At 45.2% G+C, this 12964-nt stretch overlaps 1 protein-coding gene across 1 annotated transcript in view; it reads right to left on the bottom strand.

The window, feature by feature from the left end:
• LOC128440422 (protocadherin-16-like) overlaps positions 1-12964 on the bottom strand; it is a 64293-nt gene that overhangs the window by 18685 nt on the left and 32644 nt on the right. Inside the window, 2 exon segments of the mRNA XM_053423120.1 lie at positions 18-249; positions 946-1134. Coding sequence (XP_053279095.1) covers positions 18-249; positions 946-1134 — 421 coding nt within the window.

The raw sequence follows: 12964 nt of genomic DNA, 5'->3' as shown, positions 1-12964 counted from the left end.
AGAGGAAAAGTACCAACCTGTGTCTTTGTTGAGAGTAAAGAAGGGGGAGGCCCCTCCAGGCACGGTCTTGTATGTAATTCGTCCGTTCTCTCCCGAGTCGGGGTCATAGGCCGTCACTCTGACAACAGATGTCCCCGGGGCGCTCTGCGTGCTCAAGCTAACAGCGTAGCTCACTGGGTAGAACGCTGGCCTGTTGTCATTAATGTCGACCAGATCCACCTTCACATATGCTACTGAACTCAGTCCACCCTGCAGAGGAAACAAAAAGCCCTTTTGTTATATTTTCACACTAAATCACGGACCAAAAAAAACACACATACACCTGAAAGCGGGATTTAGGCCACGTTAATGGCGCCTGTAAAAACCAGCGGTAAACCCTGTTAAAATCCAATGTATAGCGTACCCTCTAAAATATAGTCCCAGCAGGTTCGTGGAGGGATACAGATTGATAGTTTCCCTCGGGAAGGAGCCATGTGTCATGACCCGTGGAGGGCGAGAGGGCTCGGCTCAACCAAACAATCTGTTTCACGGGCTTTTCATTTGCAGAAACTACAGTGCAGGCTTTTCATTTGGACCAGGTGGCAAAAAAGCGAGGGAGGCGGCAGTCCAGCTTGTTAAAATATTACTGCCTGACAGTTGAGGCAGTTCTCTGCTCTCTGATTGCTTTAACATGACCGCAGTAACTTTATTTCAGTTTTAACCTTTTTATTTTCTAAGTATTATCTGGCATAATGCGAACAGGATGCTACACTGACTGTGGAGTGAGCCTGCCGCTGAGAGCTTTTATTTTCTACACGGCTGCTCAAATCAAAGTTTTTTCCTGCACAGTTGGCCGGGCCTTCGCTCTCTTGTCGGTCCGAAAAGGTACGGCTGCCGGTTTTTATAGGATTACTCCGTGGCTCAATAGATTCACATTAAGCATGATTTCAAAACGTGGTGGCTCACCCCGTCCACTGCGGTAACGGTGAAGTCGAAGCCGGCCGGCCCTTGATCTCTGTCCAGTGAAGCACTAGTGCAGATCTGGCCCGACTCCTTGCCAATGGTGAACTGAGAGGGAGCCGCGCTGCTGATGCCAGAGCCCAGGGAGTAGGTAATGGAGCCGAAGGAGCCGCCGTCTGCGTCCGTCGCAGTCACCTACAGAGAGGAAACAGACAGATCGGTCAAACATACATCAAATCTGAATGAATAAACTCAGCGGTTCCCCTGTTCATTAATAAATATCACTCGAAACAGCACAGCAGATCAAATGTAAACTCTATCCGAGGATGTGAGACAGAACGCAGGACGAAAAACAAGAGCGCCGGACCAGGTGTCTCGTGAAAGCATCTCTGGACTAATTCTTTGTTGTTTATCTGAGCCGGAGCATGAGCCAAACAGGCCCTTTGGCAGAACGGGGCTCCCAGGGAATGAAAGGGGTTGGCGGGGCGGAGGATGACTTCCACAGGCTCCGGGAGAGCTGCCAGCAGAGGAGGGGGGTGGGGGGGGGCTGCCTGCTTCAGGAGTGGCGTCTGTCTGCAGAGGGCAGTGACAGGGACGGCTGGGGGAACAGTGGGATACCACACAGCATGCTTCAGTGCAACACATTATACCCTAATGTAATGTCCCGCTCGTGGTCTGGTTTTAATAACACACCGCACATCGACAGGGGCCTGGAACCGGCTGGAGCTATAAAAGCCGCTCAAGAGCCATCAGCCCGGGTGCCGACTCAATTACTGCAGAATCTCCCAAGACAGCGTAAAGGCAAACAGCCCAATCAGATCGGGGCCCCTAGGTGCCAGCAGCGTAATTGTTTGCAAGTGTCGGGTCTGGATCTCAGTCTGCAAGAGAGATTACACTTGGATTAAAACCTCACAAGTTGATTTGAGTTCTTCTTCCCACCTTTTTCATAAATGGATCTTTTTCTAATCGGCGGGGGGGGTAAAGATATAGAAGCTCAAATCACACTCATGCAACAACAGGGAGCCTCCTCTGCGTAAAAAGGAGTCGTCATCAGGAGCGTTGCCAAGAAAAATAAGGCAAGCCGTGCTTATCATCCAAAGCCGACTCTCTGATGGCATCACCGCGAGTGTGAGAAGATGGAAATCATTCATTCGAGGTGATGAAGCTTCGGTTGCGGTGATTCAGGCTCCGGCTCTTTCCTGAGCAGATGGCAGACGGGGGGCTCGGCGGAGAGCATGCCCCTAACTCCTAACAGAGGGCGAGCGGTGCGTAGGAGTGAGGGAGTAGTAAAGCTGGCAGAGCCGAGGCCGAGCAGAAGAATAATAAACCACATGAGGAAAGGGGGAAACCAAGAGCAATACAAGAAAGCCACTCCATCTTTTAATGTGCGAGGGCTGCAGTTTACTGTAATATTTTATCATTTTGCAGGGGGACAAGTTATTTATAACAACCCCACGGCGTTATGTGCTTGTTTTCTCCACAGTTGTGTGATGAGTGTCGGCTGGGGGTTAACCTGAAGCAGCGCTTTAGCGTGAATACTTTGGTAGAACGTTAAAAAAGGCGGCAGATACGCTGCAAAAAGTTCCAAACAGATCTGTAAGAAAATATTTCCTCTTGTGACTCACCCTGTTTTTTTGGCAGGGAACGTGCAGCCTATTTGAAGGGGACTCCATGTTGCTTTCCGTTTTAGCCTCAGCTATCGTAAAAAAACTTTTCTTTTTCTTTTTGCAAAGTACAATCACATACAGTGCATTAAAAAAACATCACATGTAGAAAGTCTACATTTATATTTCCAGTATAAAAACTTGTAAAAAGATAAAAAAAAGACAATAACTTTTACTCTATGTATCACGAGCGGCTCCCCAAAGGGCCTCGATGGGGCCCAGCTGCAGAGTGGGTCATAAATCCCACCTCATCCAAGTTAGTGGATGAGACAGTGTACGGGGTGAAACGCCATGATTGACAGCTGAGACCGTCTCGCGATTGGTCGAAAGCATCCCCCCCCCCATCCCCAGATCACTAATGAGTAGACTCTGCCTCCAAGATGGCAACGTTCATATCCAGGATATTTTTGGGCTTCATTCCAAAAATGGGAATGTGGGAGGAGGTGAATCCCGGTCATCCATAATTATTAAAAGTCTATGATTTATGATGATAAGCAATAAAATACCGAGTGTAGTGCGGTGGTAGAGTTTGTGCTGCAGAGACACTGAGTTCATCGGAGTTCAGGCCATGAAATTCATTTACATGAAGAAGATCCAGTGCTCTTCCCAGTAGTGCTGAGTAAAGTACTCTGGATATTTGGATCCCTCTGTGGTTTGAAAACCTATATTCCTATAGAACGCTATATTCCATGAGTTAAGTGACTATTTGGGGGAATTTGCTGTCAGATAATAAACCACACAATCACATTTTGAGGAATCTTAACCACTGTGAGTAGATTGCCGCGAGCAATCGCTCTAAATTTGGAATCTGCAGAGACGGCAACTTCACTTCTGCTCACACTCGTAGGTTAATAGCGGCATATCAATGTCATGTCCCTGCAACTGGAGAGGCTCGTTTGTGCAGGACACAATTATAATTTACCAGCCCCCCCGACGAGGCCGTATATGCAAATGTAAAACGAGCAGGACAATTAGCCAGACCACAAACCACAACCCGAAGAAATGAGGACAATCTGACATAATGTGGCCGCTGGCGTCAACAGTTCTGCAGTTAATGTTTGACAGAAAAACTCGATAAATCTGTAACACGGTGAAACCAGATTCTCACAGAGTCTTAAAGATTGAAGCCTGGGATGTTAACGCTGCAGTTCAGCCACAATGCAAAGCAAGGAGTCCTCGTCCCAGCACTTTGACTATTTGTAAACTCCTCTGTTCTCCTATCCGGTCTAAACTACATTGTTTTTATTACCTCCACCACGAAGGTTATGTTTTCAGAAATGTCCGTTTGTTTGTTGATTGGTTTGCATGTTTGTTACCTTTTTAAAGATTACACAGAAACAACTGAATGGATTTAAACGACACATGTCGAGGTTGATCTGGATCAGGGGGCGGATCCAGGATTAAGTTTTCCCCTTTCTCAACATTGTGAGATAAAGTTTTTTTGGCCTTTTCACCCTTTCCCCAAGGAATCATTCATGGATATTGATTTAAGAAAAACAGGCATATTTAGGGAAGTATGCCATCTATGAGTGTGTGTGAAATTCTGAGCAGTTTCATTGAGTTGAAGAGGACCAGTGGGCCTTGGGTGAAGTTATGCGCTCTATCAAGTTAAAATATGTGCTTACAGGGTGATTACAGGTTACAACCTCCTCTAAATGGACATGTAGCAAATTAAAAGGAGGGAAATATTTGTGCATCGAAAAGTAATTTAAAATGTGCCAGTCATGTGAAGAAATGTTCTACCCTGCAGGGGGAGGGGGGGCACTTTGTTCAAGCCATTTGACATGGATACGAGGGGGCCTCTCTTTCTCCCTCTTTCCACTGCAACGTATAGGTATTACGCAAGCTGTATTTATATTGGATTAAAAGTTCAAAAGCTGGAGTAATCTTAGATCATCGGCAGCAGCCAGTACTATTCTCCCTACACTCCATGTTGTGAGTGAGGCATGATGGGAGCTGTCTTATCAGCAGGGGAAAGGCAACGTTTGGCCGAGTCCTTAGTAAAACAAGCTGGGAGAATCCAAACGATAACTGGGCCACTCTGTGGTTCTCCCATCAGATTCCAGGAGCTGTCCGGAGAGGACGTCCAATCAAGAGAGCGGGATTCACAGGAAAGAGCACGTCTTTATGTATGTTTATGTATAATCTGTTCAAATGGAATAATGATCCAGAGGCTTTGGGATGCTCCGACGTGTTCTGGCCCATCTCGGATCCCCGCTCTGTGGTCTGGGAGCGAGAGCCAGGCCTGGAAAGGAGCAACTCCAGGATTTTTGTGTGGTTTCTATTTTTAGTAGTAGAAATTTAGACAATTCTCGTATGTGATTTAGGAGCGTAGCTTTCCAGCTCTGACGTTTTTGAGGATAATGTATGTCGGTGTGACCTCACTTGCCCACTCTACTGGTGAGCTCCCATCTTCATTCTGCAGCCATGCATAAAAGCTCCACCGTGGAACTTAAAACTTTCGCTAAATCCTACGAGTAACTGAATGATATAGAGGTGAAACCACTGAGGCCAACAAGGGGTGAAATGAAGGCGATGCAGTTTTCAATCATGCTCCCCGTATTTTTCGAGTGCCCAGTCAAACAAATCTGTCTCACGAAGAGTCCTCGGTGAAAACCAGCCAATTGGGACCGCACCTCTGCCAATCTAAATAGGCCACAAATGACGGAGTGCGCATTGCAAATGTTTGCCAACTGGGAAATTATCGCACACATCAATCAAACTCCTGGTGCACAGGTCCTCTGAGTGTACCTTAGACGTGTAAGCAAAGACACAGACGTACAAACACCGGGAATAAAGTCAAAGAGCGAAAACAGGTTAATTTGGCTCTCCAATTACACTGGGATCTCCCTCTTTGTATTCTGCAGGACCTCAATGCAAACAAACCAAGCACAGATGAGTGTGCAGCTACTGTGTCCCTGGCCCACACTAAACTCGTCAACTTTGTGACATTTAAGAAAATACTGGATGTCATTTTCTAAATCTCTTTAGCTCAGAATTATGACTGATCCTATTTCTATCTCAACTTGGAGAGTGCTCGAACTTAAAGCACCAGATGTGACACACCGGCCAGTTGGCACGGCAGCTGAAGTGGGTTTGAAGACGCACTTAAGTTACAGACACCAGTGTGGATGCTGAACAGGAACACGTTTCCCTCCCCTGGGATCTGGCATTAAAGAGACCGTTGTTTATTGAACGGTGGAGACTCGTTAAGAAGGTGAAAGGTCCGAGCGCTCCACCCACATCTAAAACTCCACTTCATGTAGATCTGTTCACAGCTTTACAGTCTCCCAAAAATGGAAACCTTCCAGATTTTGTTCAATAAATATCGAAAACACAAGTTCACAAACATGACTAGTTGAGCCGTTAACAGCACGAGCGTCCGCCCCAGTGATGGAGGCAGCAGGTGACAGAAAGTTTGATTGACAGAGAGATCATTAAAAGACGGTAAAGGCGAAGCGGAAAGCGTAGGCTCAAAGAAATCAAATGAGTGGGCGAGCTGCAGAAATCTGGACCGAGAATTGCTTTGAGCTTTCACAGCTGGTGTGAAGCCGCGTGCACCCTCCTCTCCCTCTATTGTCCTGGCAGGGCTTCTGAGGAAAGCCGAGACGAGGAGAGGCGGAGACCTCCTGAAGGCCTCTTTCACTCCTCGCTAGAGTAGCAGATAGGCAGGTCAGGGAGTTTGCGACATGTCCGCCACCGCAGTTAAGACCCGGAGTGAGACCACACCGGCCCGGCGGAAGGAAGACGCCCACGCGCTGTTGACAAATATATCAATACTCCAAACATTTGCCGCCACATACAGATTTGTCTGGATCGCGACCAAACATGTGTGAGGGATTTTTTGGGATGGTTACTCAGCAGACAAAAAGCTGAGATCTTCACTGGATAGTTCAAGACACGTGTGAGATCTACTAAATGGTGAAAACACTGTCCGACTGTGGCCTGTGGAGTCGGGTGATGAAAATGAATAGGTTTAAAAAGATGCTCGAGCTAAAGCAGGATAAGACACGTGTCCAAATATCCTCCCAGTGACCTTGTTGTGTTCCCAGCAAGACTTAATGTGAATACGGAGAAGATCTGCATAGTAAGAGGTTCCATTACCTGGGTGAACTTTGCTATGTTACACTATACTGTGCAGTCTAAAAAATCTTAAAGAGCAATTTGAGGTATTTGTGTATTTTCGGGGGGGGGAGGTATCCTGTGTATCCCTCTAATGTATGGTAATTCTAGCACTTTAAAATGTAAAGGTGAAAACAAGGGCTCATTGAAAATACACAGACATATTTCCTATGTACAAGCAAAGTGGGTAATTGCATTTCAAAGCACCAACATCAGCTTAACTGTGGAAATGAGGTTTGGGGCTTTAGGGAATGATGATGAGTTGCTTAAAATCCACTTCACAGCGATCTGTTGGATTGATTATGATACTTCCTGTCTACATATTTAAATGTTGCCTGATGTTATCAGTCTAGAAAAAGGTGGATCATCAAAAACATTAGGATTCATCCTCTACAGCAATTTTTAAAGTGAAGTCAATGGCGATCAAATTCCAAATTCAATACAACTTAAGAGAAGTGTGGTACTTTTCCACCTGGGGCCTTTATAAAATGGGGTGTAAATGAACAGTACTTCACAAAAACTTTTGGAATCGGCCCTTTGACGCAGCGGTAGCGGCTACAATGTGATCTCATGGGACAACTGCAACAGTCCATGAAATGTCTGCAAACAGTGTTTTTCTTCAGCAGTAAAAAAAGGCTGAAATTGTTATTCTGGGTCATTGCTACGAGTCTAGAAACATAACAGCTGTCTCGCTCAATGAGGAGTTGTTGAGGGAAGTCGAAGGTGGAAACGTGACAGAGAGAGACAGAGAGAGAGAGAGAGAGAGAGAGAGAGAGCGTTGGAGAGAGGACCTTGGATTTTACTGAGAGGCCGAATCTAATTCTGATGTGGACAATGTTGTGGAATAGTTTTACCTACATGGACGACGAGTTTCTACAAATTGAGGAGACAGTTGCAAAACGTTCCAGAATAATAATTTGACTCCTTAACAAAAGGCAATTCTTGTGGACATTTCCCGGGGCTGTCGCAGTTGCCCCATCAGATTACATTGTAACCAATGTAGGAGATCTACTTTGTGTGTACCATTCATTTATAAAAATCCAACACAGGGGGCTGCCAGTATTGGAGGGATGGCTGTATTAAGCATCATCACCATGCTCTGAACCCCGGGAATTGTGGGAATCACGCTTTTGGTTGGGGGGAGGGGGGATCTTTGTGTGTGGCCTGCCAAATACATTTTATTCACAGGAAAAGACTCAAACACGGCAATCCACGCGTGACTCTGCTAAACGAACATTTTCACATCGGGTCTCGATTATTCTTAGCACAACTTGTGGTCGAACACTTCACAGGAATCGCCGCAGACACACATTCTTTATGATTACAGAACAAACAACTTATGAGGGACTATATTCATCATTAGCAATTCAAATTCACAAAACCTCCTTTGGTATATCCCTGCACAATCCATTCCAGATTTGTCGAGGAATATTCTCATGTGCAGATGTCCATTGAAATACATGTGCTGTGTTGGGGTATCCCCGTGAAACACCATATGAATGTCAAGGTCAGCCGGAATCTTAATCACACTGATTTCTCCAAAAATATACAGTTGTGTGGAAGTTGCCGAATCACATCATCCACAACTGTCCTTTCTCTATGGAACTGATTTCCAACTGTCCCTGCGCAGCTAATGGTTCCACCGGACTGGAGCTGCTGGTAAAGATCCATTACACATGTGCCGAGGGATAAACATGATAACACTTTACAGCCAATTTTCCAAAATTATAGGGTTACTCGATATAATTCCGTTGCTCAGCTTAAGTAACTTTTGGCGAATTTTGGAAAAAATGAAGCAACTTTTTTTGACTAGTCTGCAGCGAGAAAGCAATTCCATGCCAAGTTTAAAGCCCTGGCAGATCCTACTGTCCTAAGCTTTTGGAATAGGTCTGTCTCAGCATAAAAGAAACTAGCTTCTGACACCGGAAGACAAAGCAGTATCGATGTCTAAATCAACAATTGTGCCACTAACTGCAGCTTTTCATCTCTGGCTGGGCGTGTAGCGCGCCGACATAAATGTAAGGTTCACATGTCTGGCAGAGGAACAGAGGGGAGGGTGCTAGAGCAGACAGGGATATAATGACACTTAGTGCTCGGGTGCAGACACAGGACAGGATAAGGTTTCTGTCCTTTTCCTCTCCTGTCACAAATCACTCACGCCACACTGCTGAAGAAAAAAACAGTCAAAACATCATGTGTGTTGGAAGCGGGTAGAAGGTCAGGGGCGTTGATGGATTCGACGTGATCCAACACACAATTTAAAAAATCAAGCCCGAATCTTTAACATGTTTTATGTCACCAGAGACACTTTTTCGAAGATCTACTTCCAATAAAACAGTTTCTTCACCTCTGCCAAGGAGGTTATACTTTCTGGATTTGTTTCTCTGTGTTTGTAGTTGACAGGAAAACTACCAAAGAGATTTCATGAAATTTTGTGGAGAGATGACACATGACCCACGGATAAAGATATTCAATTTGGTGCAAATGCGGATTCAGGAATTCACGATTCACTTTCTAGCAAGAACATCTTTTGTTGATTTCTCAGAGAATAATGAATGGATGAATGGAAAATAAAATCAGACATGTTCAGAGGAATGATGTTTATAAATCTACAATTTGGTGCAGATCCAATTAACAGTACGGATCTGAGTGACATTCTAGTTCACCTACAGTTATTGATTTGTTTATTTTGGACATTTTCTTGTCTCTTCTTTGAGGATAAAAATGTAATTTACCGGACTTTAGTGTTTTTATCTGTAAGATCAGGACTCTGTCGGTTTGGTGCTCTGCTTATCTCCAGGATTGCTGGTACATCCCTGTTGTTGCTGCCTGAAAACCACAAAAAACCTACAAATCCAAATAAGAAACTATTGGTTTGTAAAAGAGAAATGTCCTTCTGTTGTGTCCGCCCTTCAAGTGACATTTGGGGAAAGTTTCCAGAACAAGAAAGAAGGTTTTAAAAAGCTCAACCCCTAATCAAGTCGCAGCTCGGCATTCATTATCATAAATTTGTGCTAATGAACGTCTGGTAAGCAGGAACCCTGTCATTGGGTCTGTAGTGTAAATAGAGACAGAATCTAACAGCACGAGTCTGACGAATAAAAAATATCTCTCAATATCTCCTCTTTAGAGTTCAGACTTTCTTCAAGGTGTTTCTGAACCTGCCAGCTTTTCAAGCAGTCTCACAAAACCCACGCAAACTATATGGAGGCACCCTTTGTAGTTTGGGGTTTTAAAAAGTTGTAACAAACCTCATTTATTAGAAGTTGGGTGGCTGGCACTTAAAAAAAAAACAAAAAAAAAACTTTCATTTGACTTTCTTCTTAAAGAACCGAAGCGTCTGTCTTTCATCTGGACCTTGCATCTGGAAGTGATTAAGCATCAAACCATTTAGGAAGAAAAGGGTTCCAGAAAAGGGCTAAATGAGCAGAGAGGAGAGATATTGTGTAAGTGAAGGAATAAAGTTAGAGCTAAGAGAGCTGCACGAAGTTAGAGCTGCTTTCAAGACTAGACATCAATGCTTTTTCCGAGCTTTTAAACTATCTGCGCAGGTCAATTAAGCAAATCTACTTTATTTCCAATTGAGGGTGAGAAACGAGCTCCCCTCCTTTCTCACACATGCTGCTTATAAACGTGTCTGTGTATTTTCGAAGGAATGTGACTCCAGCACCTTGAAAACAACTTTAAGGGCTTTTTTAAGGGCCCTCTGGTGTGCACTAACCCAGTCAGTGTTTGATATGGACCATGTTCCCAACAGGTAAACTGGGAGAATGTGATTTGTGGCTCTTATTTAAAACTTCCAGTACAGAGAGGAAGGGGTAAAAAAAATATAGGCAATTTAATTTTGAGAAGCATAGCATGGGGTCCTGGGAACAAGGCTCCGCACCAGACCTGGTGCCGATCTTGATGCACAGGCTCAAAGCAGCTTTTTGCCACCACGGAAAAATCTCCTCACACACTATTGGGGATGATTTCCAAGTACAAATAAACAAGAACAAACTCAACTGGAAGTGTGAGAGCAGTGGTGTGTGTGTGTGTGGCGTTAACCCTTTGGCCAGCTGCGATGACAGAGGGCAGCTCAGTATCCCATCTGCGAGACACTGGCGCGAGACTTCAGCTTGTTTATTTTCCCGAAGCTCAAATGGGAGAAACAAACCTGCCAGTATTTTCTTATGCATGCTGACCAGTGGTTAGCCAACGGAAAAGAAAACAAAGAGAAAATTGCCCCAGTCTGACTCGGCCCTAATGAAGAATAATCATTCTGAGTGACAATCTCATAACAAGATGTGGAGGTTAGAAGATCTAACATAAACAGGTGGGTTGAGGGAGTCTCACTTCGACCCCGGTTTGATGATTATGATCAATGGAAAATTGTTTCTTTGCCATTTTATATGGTTTTTTTTTTGTTGGCATTATATTTTCAGCAATCGAACACAAAGATTAAATGTGTAGGCGAACTGGAACAAAAACATACTTGACTATTCATTTTCAAAAAGGACGCAGCACTGATTAGTTTATGCAAATGAAGGATAAATGCGGCCGTCTGAAATCTCTTATAACATTATACAACAAGTGACCCTCACATGATTCAATATAAGCGCACACTGTAACCGCTAATAAACCCAAAACACACACAGACACACACACACAAAGCCCCCAGTGGAGCCTCCTACAAGCCTCTAACCCTAACCCATCGGGGGGTGAACCGATGCTCGAAGCTTGCTGAGGAGATCCACTCCCACAGGACATGGACCACGGTGAGGTGCTGGCCCCTGTCAGGCTGATTGGCTCCGATTCAACCAGTCGTCCCTTCTGCAGCGATCCAATTGCTGCACGGAGCTCAGGTCTGCTGAGGCAAGCCAGGGAGCGGATCCCAGGGTCTGGGTAGGTGGGAGGGGAGCTAATATGAACCATGCACAGCGTGTGGGGGTGCAGGAGTTTCTGATGTGGGCTCGGCTGAAACGCTACAGCTGTCTGCAGTGGGTGGGAGGATGCCCACTGAGCAGGGCATGCACAAACACAGCACAGATGCGGTTGCAGAGTCAGATAAGACCCTGGTTCCCAGACATCCATGATCTGGTTTGATGAGGAGACTTTAATGTTAGTTTGTAGTTTTTATTCTATTCTCTCAGTGACAGGATCTACAAGCGGCTTCACTCCTGGATGTTGACTTTCTGATCACAACAGGCAAAAAAAGACCCAGCATTCATCATTACAGTTCCCCCGTGGACTCACAGGAGACAGTAAACTGCTCTGGACATGGATTCATATTCAAAACAACTACCCTGCAGTGCTTTTCCTTTGTAGGTCCACTAACAGCAGCCACCAGCATCACTAGTAATGAACAACAAACTAGAGACGTCAGATACAAATTGCCTTTGTAAGAAGTTTGACTGATCGTAACGCAAAACTTTTGTGCTCTGCTTTAAGATTGTTCAGGGAAGAATTACATTTCCTCCAGGAACTCTCTCCTACACACAGAATCACATACAGATGTAGGCTGTGCAAAACGCATATGGACACAACGATACAGACACGCACACAAAAAAAATGCACAAGCACTATTAACTCTGTGTGCATTTGCAGTCTTGTTCCTGAGAACCAGCTGAGGTCAGCAGTTAAGCGCATAGGACTGGGAATCGGTCGGGTTGCGCAGCACAGCAGAGGGAGCCAGATCCGTGGTGAGCCGGGGGGGCCAGCGTCTCCCCAAAGCTCTGCAGCCTTCACCGTGCAAAGCACCAGTGGAGCTCTAATGAAAAACCCAAACTTCATCCCTCAATCTGCCTCCATCTTTCACGGGGTAATGAGAAGAGGGAAAAGCCATTGCACAAGAGGCAGCTTCCAGAGAACACTAGACGCTTTTTCAGGGGGGCTGGAATCGAGCGGAGTCATCTCACATCAAGGACGTGTTTATTGACAGTCGTACAGTGCCCATTGTAATTTCATTTCAGCTCGCTGCAAAACAGTAATTAAAGCAGACAGTTCTGAGAGCGAGAGGCGGCCCCATGTGTCACTGAGTGCAGCTGCTTACGCTGAGTGTCTAGACCCGACCCGTCTCAGGAGGAGGAGGATCACACAAACAAACTGCAACCGGGAAGAGAGTTCCAGTGCGAGGAAGTTTTAACCCCACGAGGAAGTTTTCTAAATCACATTTATTTCACAGTTTTCCATTTATCTTGTTTGCATCGAAGTTAAGATTCAATGTTCTGTATGCGTTCGGTGTCTTCTGAAAGTCGGTG

This window comes from Pleuronectes platessa, chromosome 5, assembly GCF_947347685.1.
Source record: "Pleuronectes platessa chromosome 5, fPlePla1.1, whole genome shotgun sequence".
NCBI classification, from domain to species: Eukaryota; Metazoa; Chordata; class Actinopteri; order Pleuronectiformes; family Pleuronectidae; genus Pleuronectes; species Pleuronectes platessa.
The sequence above is the reverse complement of the archived record's forward strand: the minus strand, read 5'-3'. Positions and strand labels throughout refer to the sequence as shown.